We start from the raw sequence: 25,591 nt of genomic DNA, 5'->3' as shown, positions 1-25,591 counted from the left end.
TCTCTGTAGGGAACTTCTCTGGGACAGTTTGCTTCTGCAGGCCTCAGAGAGAAAGTCAGCAACTCTTACACCTTAATTTCCCCGTTCATGAATGAAAATACCGGATACACAAACAGTATTTCATTCGTACTTAACTTTGCATATAATCGATGATCGTATGACATCCTTGGATCCAGTTGAAGAGTTTATGTCTGTTTGCCAACAAAGAGACATCAGCGCGCTTGTCTCCCCTATCTGATCCCTGTTGAAGGCCGTGTGGAAGAGGTCGGCTTGTTGGAGAGGGGGTGCTCTTATTCAAGCAGTGGCATCATGGGAAGTCTGCTGCTACTCCCCTTTCCTCAGTTGCTGGAAGTCAGTTAAATGCAATTTATTCTGAAAGTTCCAGAAAAGTCCGTACCGGAGTTTTAATGTTGTTTCCATGGCTGGGTCCCAACAGGAATTTGAGAAAAATCATGGAAAAAACAGCTAAACGTCGTCAGTGGACAACATGAATTCAGACACGTGTTACCTGGAGCTCTTAGAGGATGAAAACAGTTTATTCTATTCCCAAAACCTAAAGGGAGTTTTGAAATATGTAAAAGATGGATAAAGACCTGCAGCTGAACACGACAGTGATGGACGGGAACGACCACATGTTCTTCTGTATGAAGGTAACTGCAAGCAAATCACCATTTTCTGTCATAATTACATCATTAAATTAAAGGTTAATGTTTAAAGCTAGTTGTGATTTGTGCTTTGTGATTCTATCTAGATATTATTCTTTCTTTGTGCAAAATTTGTGTATTGTTAACCGATTATAGCAAAGTGTTTAATAGGTAGCGTAATGTAAAATTCGCATTCATAATACATTGAGTTTCACTGTAAATTCTTGCCATAGATAGCTTGATGGCAGCATAAACACATCTACTGCAGTAACTATTTTAAGTTGAGTTATATGTGAGTACCAATTTATCCTGCTGTTCATTTCTCAGCATTTTCCTGAAGGCCAGCCAACAGACAGATTCCCACCACCACAAACACCTAGAAAGCAGCCAGGCTGGCATGAGCCTGAGACCCTGTATCTAGACCTTCTGTGCCAAAACAAAAATGGCACTAGCACTTTACAACATACATAAACACCTAGCTTTATTCATTTATGATTTAAAACATCAACAGAAAAGTAGAATGTTCACATAATACCAGATAATGATAGATTCATGTCAGTGGTAAAGACAATGGTCTCTTTCTTTGCAGTATGAGTACCAGCACTTACAGCAAGGAGCTTCTGATGCTGCTGTTCAGGCTTCAACGCCAGGTTGGTATTTTTCAACCCTTTCTATGCTGTTCAGTGTACAGCATAGAAATTGCTGTACACTGAACACATTTTTTATGGTATTGTTTCCATGGTTTCTGTATGATATATTCTTGACACGTGTAGGTGACAAAGTCACAGAATAAAGCACCAGCAATAGGTTACTGTCCCTGCACTTGATACCAGTATTGGTGGTTTCATTTAACATCAATATTTTCACCATCAAGTAGAAATACCCTCTTTCTTTCACAATTGCATCAATCACTTTCATATCCCTGATCGAAAATGGACAAAACCCAAACATCGCCATGGTCAGACATTTTTCCATCAGGAGATGCCACAATAAAAGTACATGATCTCTGATCCACCCAACGACTGCAGAATCATCCGAGTATTTCTGCAGATGACAGGAGTCTGTCTTGTACTGGAAGTCTGAGGTGTACAGAGTGAAGAGGAATGGTGAGAGTACCGTCCCCTGTGGTTCTCCTGTGCTGCTGACTACCTGGTTAGACTCACAACCCTTCAGTCTCACAAACTGTGGTCTGTTTGTCAGGTAGTCTTTGATCCAGAAGATTGTTGAGGCCTCCACCTGAGTCTTCTGGAGTTTCTGACAAAGCAAATCAGGTTGGATTGTATTAAATGTTCTGGAGAAATCAAAGAACATGATCCTCACAGTGCTGCTGGCTTTGTCCAGATGACAGTGGGTTTGTTGAAGCAGGTGTATGATGGCATCTTCAACTTCACCTCTAGGGCCATAAGCAAACTGAAGGGGTCCTGATAGTTTCTTGTTTGTTTACTCGGGTGGGCCAACAGGAGTCTCTCTAGGACCTTCATGATATGGGATGTCAGGACAGCTGCCTTTTCACCTGACTTATAGAGACACACAGGTGGAAGGTGGAGGCAAAGTGAGCATCAGCATCTTCTGATTTGGTTGACATGTAGAAGCAGAAGTTCCATTGCCGAGGTAGAAGATAAAGCATTTGAGGTGTGACAGGAATGCTTAAGGTCAAAGGAGGGTCTGTTTGGCTGTAAGAAGGAGAGGAGGATGCTGAGTTTGTTTCTGAACTGAGCCTATTGAAGTATGTGTTTAGTTCTTTGGTTCTGTCCAGACATCAATCTGTCCGATCCTCCTTCTGCTTGAAGCCTGTGATCTTCTTCATCCCAGACCACGAATCTCTGATATTGTTTTACTGGAGCTTTCTCTCCGGCTTCTTCCTGCACACCTCCTTGCTGTCTCTTATCTTACCTGTGAGTTGCTTCTGTATACTCATCAATAATTCCATATCTTCCTTCCTGAAGGCTGTTTCTGTCTTGTTACGCAGATCCTTCTGGTCACTGGTAATGCATGGTTAGTTATTGGGGAATCATCTCACCATTCTGGTGGTGATGGTGTTGTCCACACAGGAGTTTATATAGTCTGTCACAAAGTCCAACTCAGTCATGGCATTAATTTCCCCTCCTTGTGGCTGGCACAGTGCATCCCAGTCTGTAGCCTCAAAGCAACCCCTCAGGGCTTCTTCACCTTTCTATGACCATCATCTCACAGTTGCATCTGAACAACGGGTTTCAAACAAAGAAAAACATGATGATAATCTGATTTCCCAAAAGAAGGTCTTGCTTTGGAGATTAATGAATCCTTGATATAGGCATAAAACTAATCCAACGTTTTGTTTTCTCTGGAGAGCAGCTGAAAAACTGTTGAAATGTTAGAAGTGTAGCAGAGAGTGAAGCATGGTTAAATTGGGGTGTTGTGTCTGTAGCCTAGCAACAACTGAGCTGATGACATCACATGCTGTGTCAGCAGCAGCTGATTATGGGTTATAAGTGGTTGCAACAATAACATTTGGTAACTCTCATAAATAACACGGAGGAAAACGTACTGTTAGCAGTTCAATATCCTGGCTGCAGAGACCACACTGCACAGTAACATGTCCCGGATTACACAATCTGTTGTTCACAAGCACTGCTAATCCATCTCCTTCGCATTAGCTCGTACTCGTCGTCTTCCGCTTTTTCCGGGACCGGGTCACGGGGGCAGCAGGCTCAGCAGACACTTCCAGACGTCCCTCTCCCAAGACACTTCTTCCAGCTCCTCCGGGGGCCCAAGGCGTTCCCAGGCCAGCCGAGAGACATAGTGTCCTGGGCCATCTCCTGGGCCTCCTCCCGGTGGGACCTGCCTGGAACACCTCCCGAGGAAGGCGTCCAGGAAGCATCCAGTATAGATGCCCGAGCCACCTCAACTGGCTCCTCTCGATGTGGAGGAGCAGCGGCTCTACTCCGAGCTCCTCCCGGATGGCCGAGCTCCTCACCATATCTCTAAGGGAGTGCCCGGCCACCCTACGGAGGAAGCTAATTTCAGCCGCTTGTATCCGGGATCTCGTTCTTTCGGTCATGACCCAAAGTTCATGGCCATAGGTGAGGGTAGGAACGTAGACCGACCACTAAATTGAGAGCTTTGCTTTCCGGCTCAGCTCTCTCTTCACCACAACAGACCGGCACAGCGCCCCCATTACTGCGGCAGCCGCACCGATCCGTCTGTCGATCTCCCGCTCCATTCTTCCCTCACTTGTGAACAAGACCCCGAGATACTTAAACTCCTCCACTTGAGGCAGGAACTCCCCTCCAACCTGAAGAGGACAAGCCACCCTTTTCCGGTCGAGAACCATGGCCTCGGACTTGGAGGAGCTGATCTTCATCCCAGCTGCTTCACACTCGGCTGCAAACCGCCACAGCGCATGCTGTAGGTCTTGGCTAGAGGGGGCCAGCAGGACCACGTCATCCGCAAAAAGAAGAGACAAAATCCTCTGGTCCCCAAACCAGACCCCCTCCGGCCCTTGGCTGCGTCTAGAAATCCTGTCCATAAAAGTTATGAACAGGACCGGTGACAAAGGGCAGCCCTGCCGGAGTCCAACATGCACCGGGAACAGGTCCGACTTAGTGCCGGCAATGCGGACCAAACTCCTGCTCCGCTCGTACAGGGACCGGATGGCCCCTAGTAAAGGGCCCCCGATTCCATACTCCTGGAGCACCCCCCGCAGGGCATCATGAAGGACACAGTCGAATGCCTTCTCCAGGTCCACAAAACACATGTGAACCGGTTGGACAAACTCCCATGAACCTTCGAGCACCCTGTAGAGGGTATAGAGCTGGTCCAGTGTTCCACGGCCGGGACGAAAACCACACTGCTCCTCCTGAAGCCGAGGTTTGCATTAGCTGCTCCTCTTTAAACCTGGAGTCAGGAATATGATCCTGCAGCCAACACATAATACTGCATTCCAGATACTCTGGCTGGGTCCTTGTTAGGGCTTGGAGTTCATCCAACTTGTTTCCCAACAATCTCACATTGCCCATCATAACTGAAGAAAGAGATAGTTTTGAACTTCCCCTTTCGCTCTCTTCTCTTTTCTCCTGTTCTGCATCCACTGTTTTCCAACTTCACCTGGGATTTGGGGTTGTAGTTGAGGTGTTCTGTTTTTAAAGATAAGATGTCAGAATGGAAACAGAGCTAACCAACATGCTACCACCCTGAGCGGTGCAATTCTAGAACATGGCAGCAAGTTTAAAGTTGTCCTTGCACTACTCTTTAACAATGCTGAGGTTCCCGGAATCTGGCTGCCTTTTGAAACTCCAAATCACCACACCCAGTAGCGCTGCTGTCAGTTGGTGAATACCGACTGGAGTAATGGCAACTGCAAAAGATAGATGGTTAATGTAACTATGCAGTTAGATATGTAATGTATTTTATCCATTGATGTTTAAATAATTGTTTTAATTCTGTGAATCTTTTCTATTTGCAGAGAGCTTCACTGGATATGTTGGCATCGCTTGCTGAAAACGAATCTTTAAGGCAACAACTGCAAGCAGACCAAAAGAGTTATGCTAGGATGCTGTCCCATCAAGTGTTAAAAAATAAAAATCTGCAGTAGGAAAATATAAGGCTTTAGAAGGAACTCTGTGGAAGGACACACAATAGTTCAACAAAGGGCTTAGTGTCAGTAGAAAGCTTAAGGCACTGTAAAGTAAAAGGGAACTTCATGTACTATACTGGTTTCTCATACCTGCTGTTTGCTGTTGTTTTTACATTTCTAGTACCAAACAAATCCGAATGCCCAATAAAGTTTCCAAGAACACTCACAAGCCTAAAAACTTTCCTTTGAGAATCATTTACTTCTGACTTTAATGAAACTATGCTTAAACGTTCAAACACTGAGGTAATCTTTTGGGAATTTCATCACAAGATTCTGGTGCATTGTTTAGGCAGTGGATAAATGACATGTTGTCTCTATATGGTCACATTGAGATGTGATAATTGATCACATGCCAGAAAATTCAAGCAGGACTTTCCAAGCACTATTTTCATACTTGATGGAACTAAACTTTAACTTGAAAAGCCCAGCTCCCTACGTTCACAGTCAAATGTACTCCAGCTACAAGTCCTGCACCCCTCTCAAAGATTATGTGGAGTAGATCCCCATGGATTGTTTCCTTTCATCTCTGCATTATTCTCGGGATCCATGTCAGATAAGGAAATCACTATTCAAAGTGGACTATTGGATGTGCTACAGCAGCTATTAGAAAGTTGGAAGCTAAAACATGGAGACTGTGTTATGGTTGATAAAGGATTTTTGATAAGAGGAAGAAATGACAAGGATTGGTCTGAAACTCTTCATCCCCCATTTGTGTCAGGATCAGGTCAGCTGACATCAGGTGACGTTTTAATGACAAATAAAATAGCAAAACATCAAGTTAATGTAGAAAGATCTATATCAAGAGCTAAGGAGGTTAAAATTGTTAATGACAAAATCTAACTGAGCCATTTCCTGTGTATAAATCAAAACTGGTTTTACAATTTTTTGAAAGGATTTTTGGCATTTCTTATTAAGTAATGAAATTAAACTTATGTGAACAGAATTAGAGGGAGTAATACCCGATAAGACAGTGTACTAATGTGGTCTGTGCACAGTCTGCACCGCCTCAGTGGGAGTGTTTGAGAGGTATGATAAGTGGCAGCAGGTGGTGCAAAAAACAGAAGTCAGAATTTATAACTAGCTTGAAAATGTGATATACTGTTTAATGAAATACACGCTTAGTGGTTGACATAAGCAATGTCAATAATTGAAAATGTTCTTTTTTTTTTTATGTGTTTGACAAATAAAAAAAATCCCTTTTACATAACGTGGTCTACTGTCGTATATCTGCCCATTATTTACTCCTGACAAACACCTAGAGTAACATATTGCTGACAAGCATGATGATTTATAAGAAAGGATGCTTTCTATAATCATATATTTCCTTTAATAACTAAAACATTCCATTATCTTTACCCGCCACATATCATTTGTCCAGTATATTGGCTGTGAGAGGTTGCTTCTTTCTGCCTGTGTGGCAGGGCTGGTCCAGGAAGGATCTTGGTCCTCTCTGGCCTTGCCTCACAACTTCACTGACCTGATGTTGGGTGATGAGGCAAAACTGCCCCACCAAATGCCTCAGGAAACGCCGTGAGCTCCACTGTCTCCGTCATTACAACTATCTTGTTGTTGGAGGTTGGTTCATTTCCATGTGGGTGGAGCGATCTCACAGCCAGTGTCATGGTGTGCTGAGATGCTGTTCAAATACTTGGCTCATGCAGGATGTTAAGATGCATTCAAACAATAGGTGGTAAATCAGTAGGATTCAAACAGTAAAGGTGATTTAAATAATATAAGGCCTGTTGTTGTGGGCAGACTGATGTTTGGATCACTAACAAATTCAAAAATGGTACATGAAGTCTTTCGGAGCACAATAACCCAGACAGATGCTCATACAGTAACTAAAGCAAACATTTGGCTGTGAAAAGCCAAGCCAGGTTTATTCATAAGCACTTTAAACACCACAAATGAACAGATACAAGAACACATAAAATAGTTACAAATGGTTGTCTATGAGAAGTCACAGCGAAGATATTATTGATCTGTACAAATATGGAAACTTTGTTATCCCTCCAGAATGTATCGGACCTGTGGCTCATGGTGAAGCAGATGACCGATGTGTTGCTGGTTCCGGCTAAGGATACTCTCAAGAGTCGCACTTCGGTTGAGATTCAGATGGCCTTCGTCCGGCAGGCGCTCAGCTTCCTTGAGAACAGGTACTGGTCTCTGTAACTGTTTCCACCTTTCATTCTTTTCTACTTTCATCTGACATGCTTCATCTCCAATCAGCTGTTTCTCCATTTCTGCAGGTATAGAAACTTCACAATGGGGACTGTGTTTGGGAACCTCCATCAGGCCCAGCTCGGCGGTGTCCCTGGGACATACCAGCTGGTCCGCAGTTTCCTCAACATCAAGTTACCAGGGCCTCTACCTGGCATGCAGGTAAGCCTCACATGCACAGTTTATACAAAAGTACAATACGGTTCCTCTCTCAGAGCACATTGAATTTTAAAGTGTTTTCCAGCTGTGGATAAGAATGGAGGAACAAACTGAGTTTGGAAAAATGTTAGTTTTTACTAAGCGGTTCCTCCAGTTTCACTAAAGAGATCAGAATCAGCTTTATTGCCAAGTGTTACAGGCAAACAAGGAATTTGACTTTGCTTTCAATAATAAAAAATATCTTTTCAAATGTACATATAAACACAATTGACTTTACAATAGAATATAATGTGAGATCAGTCCAAGTTTGCATGGTGTTGTTCTGAACATTGTCTATGTGTGAGGACCGTCTCAGGTTTTGAGAAATGGTGGTTTCTAGGAACCGGAAATGGAAAAGAGATGCACTCACTTTCCATAATCCCAGCTTTGGTGTGAAAACCACCGATCTACACTTTTAGACACCTCTGATGTTTTTCTTTAGGTAGACCTCACTGTAGCTGCAGAAGAAAAGAAGTGAACAGGGGTGAATTTATAAAAAAAACCGTAGAACAATTTCTTGGAAGGGTTGTTTTTATCTATCTCTGTTCTTTCTGGGTTTCACAGGTTCCATATTTAAAACCTGAACTTTTGCCTTTATACTTAATAAGTTCACCTAAAGTTTACATCTGGAAATGTAAGTCTAGAAATAGACGGAATAGGAAGGTCTGCAGATTTAAAGTGAAAATGTGTAGTAACCCTGTTTATGTCATAACCTGCAGAAAGTCACATAATAAACATCCGTTAGCATGCCAGATTTTAATGTTCTCATCCTCGTCAACGTGGGAACGTCATCGTCATCTGTGGGCAGCTGCTGGTCATCCTTCCCTTCCTGGTGTTAGACACACAAGCTCCCTTCAGTGTATGAATTTATAGTGGGACTACTTCCTCCTTACCTGGCTGCTCTCATGACTAGGCCCAGCCCAGTATGGACCACGCTCACAGGCCTTTTATCGTGTTTGTTCCCAGAGTTAGAACAGGACCGGGTAAGGATCCATTTAAGGCGCTGCCCCCGCAGCCTGGAAGGATTTTTAGCAAGAGTCCAAACTGATGGAGCTAATGATGACGAAGAATGGAGCTTCATTACCTCCAACTGCTTTGGAGTCGGTCGTGTTTTTCTCGGTTGATTTTATTATTGAATGTTTTTCTGCTTTTAAATCGATATGAATATATATGTTCCTCTATGAATCTAATGGTTGATACGTGGAAATGCTGCTGCTGTCTTGCTGGGTCCCTCTTGGGAAAAGAGACTTTCATTCTCAATGAGGTTTTATCAGAAAAATAAAGGTTGATTATTTTTATCATCATCAGAGTAAGAACTAATAAATAAGAGACACAAAAATGGATGATTAGCTAAAGTTTGGAGTAGTTTTGTTCCTGAAATGTTCTTGGGCATATTTTAAATTCTTTTAAAAGTTCCAGGAACGTATTCTGAATGTGTTTCCAATAGGATGGTGAGATTGAGGGCCAGCCAGTGTGGGCAGTGATCTACTACTGCCTGCGATGTGGCGATCTGAATGCTGCCATGCAGGTGGTCAACAGAGCGCAGCACCAACTGGGGGACTTCAAGTCCTGGTTCCAGGAGTACATGAACAGCCCGGACAAACGGTAAGGACAACTCCGAGTCGTGGTGTTCTCAGATGGAAATGAAACAAGTCATCTTCTCACATCACCTTCATGTTTTCAGCCTATCTCCAACTTCTGAGAACAAGCTTCGCCTTCACTACCGCAGAGCTCTGAGGAACAGCGCTGATCCCTACAAGAGGGCCGTCTACTGCCTGATTGGGAAATGTGACGTGAATGATAACCATGGGGAGGTGGCAGATAAAACCGACGATTATCTTTGGCTCAAGGTAGCGCACTGGTTTGTCATTTAGTGCAGGAGCAACAGTTTAGAGATGAGTCTTATTCTAACGTGCTTCTCACTGCAGGTTTGTTACGGTCTTCTGATACATGTTGTCTCTCGTAAAGCAGCTGCTGTTTTGCTTCTCCCATCAGTTGAACCAGGTGTGTTTTGACGATGATGGCAGCAGCTCTCCTCAGGACAGACTCACTCTGCCGCAGTTACAGAAACAGCTGCTAGAAGACTATGGTATGATGCTGCATCTGTACTTCAATCCTGAACATTTCTCTAATCAGCGATGTTTCTTTTTTCTCAGAAGGAAATCAGTGTGTCCGACTGTAACTCTGGTCGCTTTGCCTGACAAGCATAAAATAATTTTCACTTGAAAGGAACATTAATCCACTAAACCTTTTTACACCAAGTCTCCCATAGAGAGCTGATAAATGGATAAAAATGGAGCCTTTTCCAGAGCTCAGGTTTTATTTTATTGTTGCAGGAATTCTTTTAAAACTGCCATTTTTCACCTTAGTTTCTTTGATCTTTTCTTGTCTGAAACGTAGCTGTCTGAAGCTGCCTGATCATCTTCATCCAAACTTGCCTCCAAACAGTACTGCCCTGTCAAATAACCACATGCTTCGGTTTGAGGAACCATGATATCTTCCTTCCTGCAGATTGACACAAAATTCACTTTTCTTCTGGGTGTTTCTCCCTCTGTGTGCCGATCCTGGCTCATTCAGACAAGAGGACCAACTGTCTCTGCATTCCTTGGCTCTGTAGGAAGTACAGCCCAGAGCCTCGTTATGTTTCTTAACTGCTGCTCCACTCCCTCAGCTGTTTGGTGCAGTGTGCCTTGTTGTCCTCCATGTTGCATCACAGTAGGACCAAAGCCTAGAAACTGACATTGCTTTCCAGCATCTATCGTGTTTCTCTGCCACTGATTCGCTGCATCTTCGTCTTTTCCTTCCATTTTTCATCCCTTTTTCTTGTTGCTTGTTCTTCTGTCCTCCCACTGATTTTTGTCCTCTTTAAAGCTCTCTGTTTGCATACAGTACAGACCAAAAGTTTGGAAACATCTTCTCATTCAAAGAGTTTTCTTTATTTTCATGACTATGAATATTGTAGCTTCACACTGAAGGCATCAAAACTATGAATTAACACATGTGGAATTATATACTGAACAAAAAAGTGTGAAACAACTGAAAATATGTCTTATATTCTACGTTCTTCAAAGTAGTCACCTTTTGCTTTAATTACTGCTCCACACACTCTTGGTATTCTGTTGATGAGCTTCAAGAGGTCGTCACCTGAAATGGTTTTCCAACAGTCTTGAAGGAGTTCCCAGAGATGCTTAGCACTTGTTGGCCCTTCTGCCTTCACTCTATGGTCCAGCTCACCCCAAACCATCTCGATTGAGTTCAGGTCCGGTGACTGTAGAGGCCAGGTCATCTGGCGCAGCACCCCATCACTCTCCTTCTTGGTCAAATAGTCCTTACACAGCCTGGAGGTGTGTTTGGGGTCATTGTCCTGTTGAACAATAAATGATGGTCCAACTAAACCCAAACCGGATGGAATAGCATGACGCTGCAAGATGCTGTGGTAGCCATGCTGGTTCAGTATGACTTCAATTTTGAATAAATCCCCAACAGTGTCACCAACAAAGCACCCCCACACCATCACACCTCCTCCTCCATGCTTCACGGTGGGAACCAGGCATGTAGAGTCCATCCGTTCACCTCTTCTGTGCCGCACAAAGACACGGTGGTTGGAACCAAAGATCTCAAACTTGGACTCATCAGACCAAAGCACAGATTTCCACTGGTCTAATGTCCATTCCTTGTGTTCTTTAACCCAAACAAGTCTCTTCTGCTTGTTGCCTGTCCTCAGCAGTGGTTTCCTAGCAGCTATTTTACCATGAAGGCCTGATTCACACAGTCTCCTCTTAACAGTTGTTCTAGAGATGTGTCTGCTGCTAGAACTCTGTGTGGCATTGACCTGTTCTCTAATCTGAGCTGCTGTTAACCTACGATTTCTGAGGCTGGTGACTCGGATGAACTTATCGTCCGCAGCAGAGGTGACTCTTGGTCTTCCTTTCCTGGGGCGGTCCTCATGTGAGCCAGTTTCTTTGTAGCGCTTGATGGTTTTTGCGACTGCACTTGGGGACACTTTCAAAGTTTTCCCAATTGTTCGGACTGGCTGACCTTCATTTCTTAAAGTAATGATGGCCACTCGTTTTTCTTTACTTAGCTGCTTTTTTCTTGCCATAATACAAATTCTAACAGTCTATTCAATAGGACTATCAGCTGTGTACTGTATCCACCTCCTGCACAACACAACTGATGGTCCCAACCCCATTTATAAGGCTTGAAATCCCACTTATTAAACCTGACAGGACACATCTGTGAAGTGAAAACCATTTCAGGTGACTACCTCTTGAAGCTCATCAACAGAATACCAAGAGTGTGTGGAGCAGTAATTAAAGCAAAAGGTGACTACTTTGAAGAACCTAGAATATAAGAAATATTTTCAGTTGTTTCACACTTTTTTGTTCAGTATATAATTCCACATGATTTAATTCATAGTTTTGATGCCTTCAGTGTGAAGCTACAATATTCATAGTCATGAAAATAAAGAAAACTCTTTGAATGAGAAGGTGTGTCCAAACTTTTGATCTGTACTGTATATATATATATATATATATGTGTGTTCTTTGTCATTTGTTTGCCCTTTGTGCTGCTTCCTTCTCTCTCACACACACTCCTATGTTACGTCTTCATTCTTTTTTCCTCCTCATCACTCGCTCCCTCTCCCCATCCTGCTCTCATGCGCTCCTGTTTTTTGAACTAAAGTGCTGCAAGTGTGAGATAAGGCTGTGAAACAGCTGACATGGTCCACCCTGTTCTCCTCCTCAAACTCTCAGCCCACAAGAGGATTAAAAGATTTCTAATTAAAAAGTAAACTTTAGGACTAAGTACCTCTGCTCAACAAAATATTTGTAAAATAATTTGTGGAAAAGATGATGAGGTATTATGAAACTCAGTCTATAGCCTGAGAAGTTTCATGAAACATTTCCTTTAATCGTCTACATAAATTAACTACATATTAACTACCTTGACTTGGATGGCGTTGTGTTTGTTGACGGGTAAATCCTTTCTCTTCACTGAGCTTTGATGCATCTCAGTGTTCATGCTGATGTACAAGAGCATCCAGAGAGTATTCAGTGGTGCAACCTTATTCCAACATGCAGTCAGTTACACATATATACATTATACACATCCCATAATAACTTAGTTTTTACAGTTTTTGATTGGACAGGATTTGGAAAGGGACACACCTGTAACTGGACATCTTTGGAGACATCTGAAAATGAGCACCGGTTGTGTATTATAATTATTGTTGTTATCATATTTTAAAAGGAACATTTTAGCCCAGGTTTTAAACTCTTCCTTTATTAGAGCCAATTAACTTTTATCTACATTTAGTTGCTGCTTTGGATGATAGAAGTTCTTCCTGAAAGAGTTGCTTACTTGTTTCCTCCCATCTTCTTGTTCAACAGGAGAGTCCCATTTCTCTGCAAGCCAGCATCCATTCCTGTACTTCCAGGTGTTGTTCCTAACGGCTCAGTTCGAGGCTGCAGTGGCGTTTTTGTTTCGTGTAGAGAGGCTTCGCAGTCACGCTGTACATGTGGCCTTGGTGCTGTACGAGCTGCGGCTGCTGCTGAAGTCGTCGGGTCAAAGCGCTCAGCTGTGTGAGTTTATTTACCTTCTTTTATACACACTGATTCACAGGCTTCATACCTGAGAAATGTGAGACAAAAAAAGCTTTTCCATGTTGTCTGCAGTGAGTCAGGAGCCAGGTGACCCTCCAATGATACGACGCCTCAACTTTATCCGCCTGCTTATGCTCTACACACGAAAGTTTGAGTCCACCGATCCCAGGGAAGCTCTGCAGTATTTCTACTTCCTACGGTAAGCTCCCTCTGTCAGGGACACTAATAATCAGGCATCTGCTGCTTGTATTAAAGGAATGAGCACAATGATGCAGTTAAACAGCGATTCTTTGTTGTCCTGCAGCAATGAAAGAGACAGCCAAGGTGAAAACATGTTCATGCGCTGCGTCAGTGAGCTGGTCATTGAGAGTCGAGAGGTGAGAGACCTTCTTCACATGGAGAGCTGCAGATAAACACTGTCGCAGCCTCTCATACATGAAGTACCCTCTAATGTTCTGGTATCATCTGTGCGAGGTACATTTATCTCCATTAGTCCGTGCACGCAGTAGAATGGGGCGTTGCACGGTGTGGACTCCACACCAACACCACTCTGCAGAACCACATCAAAATAGGGAAACTCAGACCAACCTAACATTGTAAAGGAGCCATCAGTATTTTACCAGATAATGTTAGCCTATGCTGTCCGTCATGTTTTCTTCTTCGCTGCTGCAGCTCCAGGAGCTCTACTCACCTTTTTAAGCCATTTTATTGCTAGCACATCTAGCTTCAGGGTGTTTAGCATCCTTATCTGCCTCCATAAGCAAAATTCCTCCAAACAACACTTTCACATTTGCCTTATGAGGCAAAATGGAGCCTCGCAAAGACTTTTCTCTGGACATATTTTCAGTGTTCATGTAGTTTCAACCTTCCAGCAGCAGCAGATCGGTGTTTAGATGTTCAGGTCTGAGTTTCTGCAGCACTGCTGTGAGAAGCCCTGTTTGTATTCATTTTGTGCTTCTTGAAATATTGAATATATCAAAACCTGGATTATTTTGACCTAACCAGTTGATGAGGCCTTGTTGGTTCCAGATCTTTAAAAAAGAACAAGGAATTTAAACTGTTGATCTTTGAAACAATCGGTCAAATTTGATTGTTGATATATTTGGTGAGAAGTCATTTCTGATATTTTAACGTGTATTACACATTTCAATGTGTATTGAGAACATTAGATGTTTAGACCCACATCATCCAACAGATAAAGATGTTTTCTGTTTTTTCCTACAGTTTGACATGCTGTTGGGAAAGTTGGAGAAAGACGGCAGTAGGAAGGTAAGATGATGTCCTCCTCTTCATCAGCTTTATATTTCCCTTGGTGTGGCTCCTTGTCTCTGCTCTGTGTGGCTTCATTCAGACATGATCTCAAACCTTCAGTGCATCTCCAACGCTTCAACACAACACTGACAAAGGACAAAGTCCTCCAGATGATCTGCTGTAGCCATGTTTCCTGAGGTTCTTCACTCTGCAGGATGGGATGTTGAAGTGTTTCAATTCCCATCCCAGCAGGTCTCTGAATGTGGACCTGCACACTGTCGAAGGCTCAGCTTCTGACCAACCCGGACTATTAAGTACAGTAAAACTGATGTCTGCGTGTCATCTGCTTATGAGCAGTAACTATGTGCAGGAAGCAGGACGCCACGTGGTTATTTTGTGGGTTGGATGCTGAAATGTTTTACTTGTGTTGAATTAAAGCATAAAGGCTCGCAGAGTTCCAGGTGTTGGATCATAAAACGTCCCATGAAGTCAGTTGTAGGATTCTCAAAGACCCAGTGGTAGATTTGGATTGAAGCCCCACTCTGGTCATACTTGCAGTCCATCACCTTCAGGTGTTTGTCACAAGCAGCTGGAAGGTATCATCCTGACCTATCAGTTATGCTTCTGATGCCTTTCAGGACGTAGCCTCAGAGCTGGAGCTACCATGAGCTGTGAGGCACCAATGGGATGGAGGTAGATAGATGACTTAAAACAGCAGGTCTGCAGGTACATGATCATCCCCTAGTGTCTGACTAATGTGACAGGTATGTTGACCACCTGAGTCTGATGGAAATGCTGAGGAAGGTGGACACTAACTTAGCTTGAATGGAATTATTGAGACTGCAGGAGGATCTGGACTGAGTTCAACCTGATTTTATTGGGTTTTGACACTCCCTTCACACCATAGATGTTGTGATTCTTGCTGTGAAGGGACTTTTAACGGATTCTAGCTGCAGTGTTTTCCATCTGACTCTGGTCTCCTCTCCAGCCTGGCATCATCGATAAGTTTGCAGGCGACACCAGATCGATCATCAGTAAAGTCGCTCTAGAAGCAGAGAACAAAGGCTTGTTTGAGGAGGCGGTGAGACTCTACGAGCTGGCCAAGGTGAGCAGAACCACTGATGTTTGCATCTAGTCCACAAAGAACGTTTCATCTCTTTACACTGTGTTGCTGTTTATCTACGTTGTGTAGAACCCAGATAAGGTTCTGGAGCTGATGAACAAGCTCCTGAGTCCCGTCATAGCTCAGGTCAGTGTGCCTCAGTCCAACAAAGAGAGGCTGAAGAACACAGCGGTGGCGATCGCTGAGAGGTACCCACAGAAACACACAGTGTGTAGTTTAACACGTGGATCATGATGCTGACACATGGTCTGGTTCTGCTGCAGGTATCGCTCTCAGGGGACAGCAGCAGAGAAGTCCATCAACAGTACCTTCTACCTACTTTTAGACTTGATGACCTTCTTCGATGAGTACCATGCAGGTCATGTTGACAGAGCCTATGATGTGAGTGAAACATGCACGGACACTGAAGAAAACCCTGATGCAGCCCGGTGTTAATTTGTCTGTTTGCCATCAGGTGATGGAGCGTCTAAAACTGCTGCCTCTCAGCCAGGAGAGCGTGGAGGAACGAGTGGCAGCTTTCAGGAGCTTCAGCGATGAGGTGTGGTCCACTGTCTAAAGCGCTCTTCTTTAGGCTGCGAAGGGAAGGATTTTTTCAGCAAATAAAAATGAGATGAATCTAGTGATGAGAGATCACATTTATTCAGATCCGACTTTAGTCGTGTTGAAAAGTGCGACAACTTGAAAAATCAGCCTTCATATTAGCATAAAATGTGCATAATGTTTGTAACATTTTCATCATAAACCTGCAAAGATGAGTCGTGATTTCCTGCATGTCTCCCCCAGAGATGTGCAGTCAGTGGGTTGCCAGTTCGAATCCCTGTTTTGTCTGTCTCAGTCGCTGTGTCCTTGGGCAAGACACTTCACCCAATTTGACCTGCTGATGGTGGTCAGAGGGCCCGGCCCGGTGGTGCCGATCGTATGGCAGCCTCACTTCTGTCCGTCTGCCTCAGGGCAGCTGTGGCTACATGTAGCTCACCGCTGTCAGTGAGTGGATGGCTGGATGAGTGACTGGTGGAAAGCACTTTGGGGTCTCTGGGGACTTGAAGAAGCGCTAAACAAGTCCAGGTCATTTACCATAGGAGGTGTCCTCAAACTGCTTTTTTCTAAACGATGATGGCGGACGAACTAGGTGTAGTGATCAGGTTGTTGGTGGAGCAAATGTATCAGATTTAAATTATATACAGGTCCTTCTCAAAATATTAGCATATTGTGATAAAGTTAATTATTTTCCATAATGTCATGATGAAAATGTAACATTCATATATTTTAGATTCATTGCACACTAACTGAAATATTTCAGGTCTTTTATTGTCTTAATACGGATGATTTTGGCATACAGCTCATGAAAACCCAAAATTCCTATCTCACAAAATTAGCATATTATTAAAAGGGCCAGAGTGCTGTATCAAGGCACCTCAGTGGGAAGTCTGTGGGAAGGAAAAAGTGTGGCAGAAAACGCTGCTCAACGAGAAGAGGTGACCGGACCCTGAGGAAGATTGTGGAGAAGGGCCGATTCCAGACCTTGGGGGACCTGCGGAAGCAGTGGACTGAGTCTGGAGTAGAAACATCCAGAACCACCGTGCACAGGCGTGTACAGGAAATGGGCTACAGGTGCCGCATTCCCCAGGTCAAGCCACTTTTGAACCAGAAACAGCGGCAGAAGCGCCTGACCTGGGCTACAGAGAAGCAGCACTGGACTGTTGCTCAGTGGTCCAAAGTACTTTTTTCGGATGAAAGCAAATTCTGCGTGTCATTCGGAAATCAAGGTGCCAGAGTCTGGAGGAAGACTGGGGAGAAGGAAATGCCAAAATGCCAGAAGTCCAGTGTCAAGTACCCACAGTCAGTGATGGTCTGGGGTGCCGTGTCAGCTGCTGGTGTTGGTCCACTGTGTTTTATCAAGGGCAGGGTCAATGCAGCTAGCTATCAGGAGATTTTGGAGCACTTCATGCTTCCATCTGCTGAAAAGCTTTATGGAGATGAAGATTTCATTTTTCAGCACGACCTGGCACCTGCTCACAGTGCCAAAACCACTGGTAAATGGTTTACTGACCATGGTATCACTGTGCTCAATTGGCCTGCCAACTCTCCTGACCTGAACCCCATAGAGAATCTGTGGGATATTGTGAAGAGAACGTTGAGAGACTCAAGACCCAACACTCTGGATGAGCTAAAGGCCGCTATCGAAGCATCCTGGGCCTCCATAAGACCTCAGCAGTGCCACAGGCTGATTGCCTCCATGCCACGCCGCATTGAAGCAGTCATTTCTGCCAAAGGATTCCCGATCAAGTATTGAGTGCATAACTGTACATGATTATTTGAAGGTTGACGTTTTTTGTATTAAAAACACTTTTCTTTTATTGGTCGGATGAAATATGCTAATTTTGTGAGATAGGAATTTTGGGTTTTCATGAGCTGTATGCCAAAATCATCCGTATTAAGACAATAAAAGACCTGAAATATTTCAGTTAGTGTGCAATGAATCTAAAATATATGAATGTTAAATTTTCATCATGACATTATGGAAAATAATGAACTTTATCACAATATGCTAATATTTTGAGAAGGACTTGTATCTTACCTTGTTTTTCTTCTCGTTGGAGATGATTTCTGAGTCCTGCTTTTAAATCTCGCTGCCAGCTCATCGAACAAACCGTACTATATCACTCCCTTGACCCGTAGAACTCAGCTGATGCAGGGCTTGGCAGGTCAGGAGCCTAACAGAGGCGTGTTGACTTCAACCCCCCTCGCTGCATCAGTCCTTTCACATAACAGATGGAGATGAATCAAAGATGCCTGAAGGTGTGAAAAAGCAAATCAAACAAAGTTTGAAAAAACAAATAAAAACCTGAATGGGTTCCATCCTAGAATAAATGAAATAAAGATAATAGAAGAAAGGTTTCATCTTGGTGTGAAGAACTGGTTTTCTAATACTTCTTGTAGCCGTCTAAAACTAAAATGATTATAGATGACGCTGCTGTTCGTTAGTCAAATTCAGCTCAGTTTCATCACCTGGTTGGTTTTAAAACACTCTCTGTCTGCAGGTGCGTCACAACCTGTCTGAAGTTCTGTTGGCCGCCATGAACATCCTGTTCACCCAGTATAAACGGCTGAGGGGGGCGCCAGCAGGCACACCAGGGCGATCACAGATAACCATAGAGGACAGAGGCATGGTGAGCAGAAGAAGATATAAACAACTGACATTTAATTAGCATTTTAATACAATTTGGACTGGGACATTTTGCTTTCAGCACACTTTCAAAATAAAAGCTTATTAATGAATTTCAAATATCCTGTACAAGTAAATAAAAATTTCTAGTAATTCTTTGAATGAATTAGTTGTGATTGTCCTTTAAACAGCAGCTGCGGAGTCAGGCCCGAGCGCTGATCACCTTCGCGGGAACGATCCCCTACAATATGGCCGGGGACACGAACGCAAGGCTGGTGCAGATGGAGTTACTGATGAACTGACCCATCACCTCCACTCACAAACACACCCACCCTGTTGCTTTGTGTACATTTCTGGACACACGTTGCTGATTCATCTGTTTGAGTTCCTGTCATTTGTCTTTTTCTTTCTTTTCATATTTGTTGTCAAAATAAAAACTTTTCAGTTGTCTTTTTATGTTGAGCCTTTAATCCGTTTACACGTTTCTTCTAATAATTATTTGTACCCTTATGGTTAATACATCTGCTTTATAGCTGCATCTCAGTAAATTACAATGTTATTGAAATGTTTGTTTATTTCAATAATTCAATCTAAAACGTTAAGCTTAAAGGTTCATTCCTCATATTTCGGATGTTAATTTCTGTTCATGTTGATGATTCTGGCTTCCAGCAACAAAAACCCAGAATTCAGTTTCTCACTGAATTATAATATTACATCAGACCTGTAAAGAAATGTATCACCATGTTATGGCCTGACTGACAGCTGTCTAGCAGCCACTCGTTGACACCCTAAGTCAACAAAGATCATCACTAAAGAAGCTGGTTCAGAGTGCTGTATCCAAGCATATTGAAAAGTTGAGTGGAAGAAAAAAGTGATGGAACAAGGTGTGCCTTGAGAGGATGCTGAAGCAAAGCTCATGAGTTTGTGGGGAGATGCACAAGGTGTGGACAGCAGCTGGGTCCAACACTCAGATCCAGGACATCTGCCACAGGCCTTGTGTGTGTTAAATGAACTGACATCGACTGATGCTTTAGATGTACACCTCAGCTCTTTAGATCTGTTTTCCCAGTCTGAAAACTTCATTGAAAATCATTGAAACGGTAAAGTCTTAGTTCTAAATATCCTGACAGTAAACTTGTTCTGTTGGACTTGTACACAATTAAGAAAGTACCAGGAATGAGATTCTCTGTTTTGTAAAGACACTTTCTCCTAATTTTAGGTTCTTTGACCTTTAGATAGATACATAGCCTCAGTTTAGATTGTTTCCCTAACCCAGTACACCTGTATCTATGACAACAATGTCGAACATTTTTGATTTAAGTGGATTGAAGATGATCTCAGGCCCAAGTTTCATGAATCTCTGATTTGTTTTCAGCTAACAGTTTTAGTTTTCAAATAATATCTTCTACTTTTTATATTTTCAAGTGAGGCTAAAAGTTACAGATTCGTTTAAAATGGCTCCCTGATGAAAGACTTTTTAGGTCTGACTCATTTGTCACAAATTATGTTTCTCCTGAAAATGTCGAACATCAGAAAAGCGGCTGAACTGCAGTCAGGTTCTTTATAACGAGACTCTGGGATCATTTAAAATCTAATATTTTGTTTTTGATGCAGTAAATCAGATACAATGTGTGAGTGTGAGGTGATGTTGCTGGAGGCTCTGGTATCTAAAACATGTTGTGTCCTCCTGGCAGATGGTTGCTTGGCTTTAGCTACAGGCCTGGAGGACTTTTGGACGATGGGAGGTCTGAGCTGCAACAAATGGAAGAAATATTTTATGAACACATCAGAAAATATGTCCTATCAGAAGATCCATCAGCTGAATGAGTGAAATCAGTCCGAGCTGGATGGGAGCAGTTTACACCAATCCAGGACTCCAGAGGCCTGCTTGCAGAACAGTTGCCAGAATCCAACCAGAATTTCTGTCCCTGGAATCCTTCATCCTCCAGAACCAAAAAGGTTCTTCTGGCCAACTCTTTGTCCTTGAGTGTGGCCTGAGAAAACTGGAGGTTCACTTCTGTGCCGCAGACTGAGCTGAACCGAGGTCAGGGGGCTTTTGTTTAGATTCTCTGCTTTGTGTTTCAGCAGAACTAGGTGGACTGGTGGAAACTGGTCCATGTGGGCATCTCCCCTTCAGTGTGGATCAGCAGCAAAGACCTTCCTCTCTGGTGTGTGTGCTGCAGCTGGTGTTGTGAATCAGGCCGATGACAGACACCTCCTACAAGCCGGCTATTTCACAACACCAGGGTGGCACCGCATCACTGACAACGAAATGATGCGACTCATCGGTCCCACCTGCAGCCGTTCATCACCTACCTCTTCTTCATGTGTTAATGAACCTTGTGCAACTAGTTGTTCATGCTGACGCTGCTGCTGCTCTGCTGAAGGACTTTAAATTTCTGAATCGTTTTTGATTCAGCAGAAGAAAAATGTAGAAGCAGGGCCAAATTTAGGAGGATGTGGACCCCTGGCCTGGACCCCCAACAACACATGCAAACCACAATAAGTTATGAGTTAGGTATGGAGCTGAGTGAACATGAATCATCTAGATATTTTTAAATCACCTTTTCATCTTTATTGTAACACATGTGTTAAGAAGTGGTGGCCTAGTGGTTAGAACAGGAGGTTTGCGTTCCAGATGGGTCAGGTTTGTATCCCACAGATTACCACTCAGGGTCCCTGAGCAAGACCCTTAGCCCCAGAATGCTCCCCGGGCGCCGCAAAATGGCAGCCCACTGCTCCCTATAAGGGATGAGTTAAATGCAGAGGACAAATTTCGTTGTAATATATATGTACAATGACCAATAAAGATGATTATTAATGGTAACACTTTCTGGTTCCTCTCTGATGTTCTCCTACAGTCCACAAGGTTTTAGGTCTGAAGACTGAGATGGACATAAAAGAAGGATCCGGTTTCAGTTTGGCAACCAGATTTTTAGTTTAAATCTCCAGGTTTTTTAAAGAGGTCATGGGGCGCGGTCCATGGTGTAGCAGTAGAGATCATAACCCATATACGGATGCAGCTGTCCTGGATTCGACCCCCTACCACTGAGAGGTGCTGCATGTCTCCCCCTCTTTCTGCCCGCTTCCTGTCTACTTACTTTTGTAAAATAACAGAATAAAGGCAACTAGCGCTGGGAAAAAAGAGGTCATGATGCAGTGCTCTTGCTATTGTAATTGTAATTGCTTCTGTAGTAAAAGACAGCAGTAACTGTAGATTTAACTGCATTAATTTGACAGAAAAACTGTAAAAACGAACTTCATTAAGCTACTTCAAAGGTCAATCATGCCTGTCTTGGATTAGGAGCCAACATTGTTTGGCCTTTTGATCTCCAGTCCATTAAATATTAAAATTCATTCAAGTTTCTACCTTCAAGTGTGCTGGTGTTTCTGTGATGTTGATCACTTCTTTGTGATCCAGCTGTAGCTGTTTGCATGAAGTTAAACAGAGTCCAAACGAGCTCTTCAGTGTTCTGCTATGTTTCTATAAATTACATGAAGGGAGGATTTAGCTCTTGTGATTTGTTGAACTAAAATGTTTGCACATGATTACCATGAACATTTGATCAGAGGAACCAAGCAGAGATGAACAATCTACAAACCTCCTTTATCATTTCCCACTCAGCCTAGTCCCATTTACAGCAGATGGTTCTGACCCAGATAGCGGTGAGGATCCTGCCTGAATACGCCTGTTTGTCCTGTGGCTGTGAGGCGTTGGCTCACACTGAAATGTTCTGGCCCACTTTTGTCTTCTCCCTCCAGATATTCTGATTTTCTTCCACAGATTCATCAATTTGACCTGAAAAACTTATTTTGTCTTCTTATGAACAGCTTATTAAAACTTTATTTGAGGTATGATTACATATTTACTGCTCTGTGGGTTTATTGTTGTGGGAGAAGTTTAAATTATGTGTTTTCTGGCGCCTGTAAATGAAGCTGAGGTGAAGTTATAAAGTAGAAAACGTTAAACCACATTAAAGATTGGATGCTGTTATAATACTTCTTCTGCATCAATGCAAAAATAATAAAAAGTAAACGGATAACCCTTTTAAGTTTTATTTATATTTTTCACAGTTTATTTTAAAAAATAAAAATATTTTAAAGTCAAACTCTCACTTCCAATTGTTTAGCACCCATATTTTTGTAGATTTTAAGGAAGATAATAAAATGAGATTTTAAAATCTTTGTGACGGTTTATTAAGCACTAAATACATCTCAGAGTTGTTGGTCAGGTAGGAACCATGTCGACCCCTCAGGTCTTCAGAACAAATCCCAAACAAGATGAGGCAGCATGTAGTTTCAATCCTCCTGAGCTTTGGAACAAACTTCCTGAAAACGTGAGATACCTGCTGGTTCCTTTAAATCATGTACTGCAGATTACACTGGAAGATCAAAGATTATTTAATCATTTTTATCAAGTCTGATAGGTTTTTTATTTTTTGTTGAAGGTTTGTCATTCAAATATTTCTTTGTTTTTATGCTTTAAATAACATTTTTCTTGTATATTTCATTCTCTGGACCTTGTGCTGACATATGGCATTTAGTGTAAATAAATATTTCCTTATCCTGTCCTGTCTGACCATTTTGGATAACCTTTGAGTTTAAATTAAGTGAGTACTCCACACCTGAAAGAAAATGTCATTATAAAAAATAAATTAGAAATATCCTATCTAGGAGTGACACTGAAAAACTAGTCCATGCATTTGTTACTTCAAGGCTGGACTATTGTAATTCTTTACTATCAGGATGTCCACAAAATGCAGTTAAAAGCCTTCAGCTGATTCAAAATGCTGCATCAAGAGTTCTGATGAAAATTAAAAAGAGTGATCATATTTCTCCTATTTTAGCTTCCCTTCATTGGCTCCCTGTTAAATCCAGAATAGAATTTAAAATTCTCCTCCTCACATATAAAGCCCTTAATGATCTAGCTCCATCATACATCAGAGATCTGATTGGTCCATATGTTCCAAACAGAGCACTTTGTTCTCAGACTGCAGGTTTACTGGTGGTTCCTAGAGTCTCTAGAAGTAGAATGGGAGGCAGATCCTTTAGTTATCAGGCTCCTCTCCTGTGGAACCAGCTCCCAGTTTTAGTCCGTGAGGCAGACACCCTGTCTACTTTTAAGGCTAGGCTTAAAACTTTCCTTTTTGATAAAGCTTATAGTTAGAGTGGCTTAGTTTATCCTGAGCTATCTGTGTAGTTATGCTGCTATAGGCTTAGGCTGCTGGAGGACATAATGACCACTTTCACCCTCTTCGCTACATTCTCATACTACTCTCCAATTTTGCATTGTTTGCTGTTATTTCAGCTTTTAACTTTGTTCTCTCTTTTCTCTTCCTAGAAGCAACACCTGGCCTGACTCTGTGTCTACCTATGACACCTTTCTGGAGAGGGGCATCGTCCGAGCTTCTGCTGGCAACAACTTAATGTTCACCTTCTACCGATGATCCACATGGCCCTGTCTTTCAGTGTTTAACCCTTTCTCTCTCCTAGACATGGCTACTGACTGAGCTTCTACTGTAACTAACTCTATGTTCTCTCTTTCAGACTCTAACCTTGAAAACTGGCTCAGAGTTTATCTGTTCTTTCTTTCTAGATGAAACGACTAAAGGAGCTACATCCATTAACGCTTACTTTTCCTTCCCATAGAAAGGACTCCTGGATCAGTGCTTCTTTGTTCTCTTTGTGTCTCTGTTCTGTTCTCTCAAACCTCCAGTTGGTCGTGGCAGATGGCCGCTCACACTGAGCCTGGTTCTGGTTCTGCTGGAGGTTTCTTCCTGTTAAAAGGGAGTTTTTCCTCTCCACTGTCGCTACATGCATGCTCAGTATGAGGGATTGCTGCAAAGTCAACACCAGTGACTGTCCACTGTCTCTACATGCTCATCCAGGAGGAGTGAATGCTGCAAGTCACTGACTGGATGCAATCTGCTGGGTTTCCTTAGACAGAAAAACTTTTTATCCAATTTGAATAAATAACTGAACCTGACTGTTGTGAATTGGCGCTATATAAATAAAACTGCCTCACATAAAAATTTCATTGGAGTTTTTAGCTAGGAAGTTCCCTGCAGCAAACAGTCTTTCTTCTTCCTGTTATTCCCAGTCACGATGGTGGCATAAATAAAGTCTAAAGCATCATCAGAAAAGAAGAAAAAAGAATTAAAGAAGTAAATACAAAAGAAACAAGTAAAAAGTACTCGTACTCGTCGTCTTCCGCTTTATCTGGGACCGGGTCACGGGGGCAGCAGACTCAGCAGAGATGCCCAGACGTCCCTCTCTCCAGACACCTCCTCCAGCTTCTCTGGGGGGAGCCCAAGGCGTTCCCAGGCCAGCCGAGAGACATAGTCCCTCCAGCGTGTCCTGGGGCTCCTCCTGGTGGGACGTGCCTGGAGCTCCTCCCAGATGGCCGAGCTCCTCACCCTATCTCTAAGGGAGTGCCCGGCCACCCTACGGAGGAAGCTCATTTCAGCCGCTTGTATCCGGGATCTCGTTCTTTCGGTCATGACCCAAAGTTCATGGCCATAGGTGAGGGTAGGAACGTAGAGCAACCGGTAAATTGAGAGCTTCGCTTTTGAGCTCAGCTTTCTCTTCACCACAACGGACCGGCACAGCGCCCCCATTACTGCGGCAGCCGCACCGATCCATCTGTCGATCTCCCGCTCCATTCTTCCCTCACTCGTGAACAAGACCCCGAGATACTTAAACTCCTCCACTTGAGGCAGGAACTCTTCTCCAACCTGAAGAGGACAAGCCACCCTTTTCCGGTCGAGA

At 43.0% G+C, this 25,591-nt stretch overlaps 1 protein-coding gene and 1 long non-coding RNA gene across 4 annotated transcripts in view; both read left to right on the top strand.

Moving 5' to 3' along the window:
* The window catches only part of nup93 (nucleoporin 93), a 51,627-nt gene extending 32,348 nt beyond the window's left edge, over positions 1-19,279 (top strand). For 2 of the 3 annotated variants that reach the window (XM_047348467.1, XM_047348485.1), the window contains 15 exons: positions 7,276-7,415; positions 7,509-7,641; positions 9,125-9,282; positions 9,362-9,527; positions 9,673-9,766; positions 13,071-13,262; positions 13,356-13,482; positions 13,588-13,660; positions 14,508-14,552; positions 15,523-15,639; positions 15,727-15,845; positions 15,921-16,038; positions 16,112-16,195; positions 18,699-18,827; positions 19,015-19,279. In XM_047348467.1, the coding sequence (XP_047204423.1) occupies positions 7,276-7,415; positions 7,509-7,641; positions 9,125-9,282; positions 9,362-9,527; positions 9,673-9,766; positions 13,071-13,262; positions 13,356-13,482; positions 13,588-13,660; positions 14,508-14,552; positions 15,523-15,639; positions 15,727-15,845; positions 15,921-16,038; positions 16,112-16,195; positions 18,699-18,827; positions 19,015-19,125 (1,806 nt within the window). In that variant the 3' untranslated portion in view covers positions 19,126-19,279. The remainder of the gene's footprint in view (positions 1-7,275; positions 7,416-7,508; positions 7,642-9,124; positions 9,283-9,361; positions 9,528-9,672; positions 9,767-13,070; positions 13,263-13,355; positions 13,483-13,587; positions 13,661-14,507; positions 14,553-15,522; positions 15,640-15,726; positions 15,846-15,920; positions 16,039-16,111; positions 16,196-18,698; positions 18,828-19,014) is intronic. The other variant, XM_047348477.1, reaches the window with a different exon arrangement.
* Positions 328-6,450, top strand: LOC124857285. Its single transcript, XR_007035558.1, has 3 exons — positions 328-650; positions 1,234-1,294; positions 5,089-6,450. It is a non-coding gene; the product is annotated as an uncharacterized LOC124857285 (long non-coding RNA).
* Positions 19,280-25,591: the final 6,312 nt, after the last annotated feature.

This window comes from Girardinichthys multiradiatus, chromosome 2, assembly GCF_021462225.1.
Source record: "Girardinichthys multiradiatus isolate DD_20200921_A chromosome 2, DD_fGirMul_XY1, whole genome shotgun sequence".
NCBI lineage: Eukaryota > Metazoa > Chordata > Actinopteri > Cyprinodontiformes > Goodeidae > Girardinichthys > Girardinichthys multiradiatus.
Note: the sequence above shows the minus strand (reverse complement) of the source record. Positions and strands in the feature narration are given on the sequence as shown.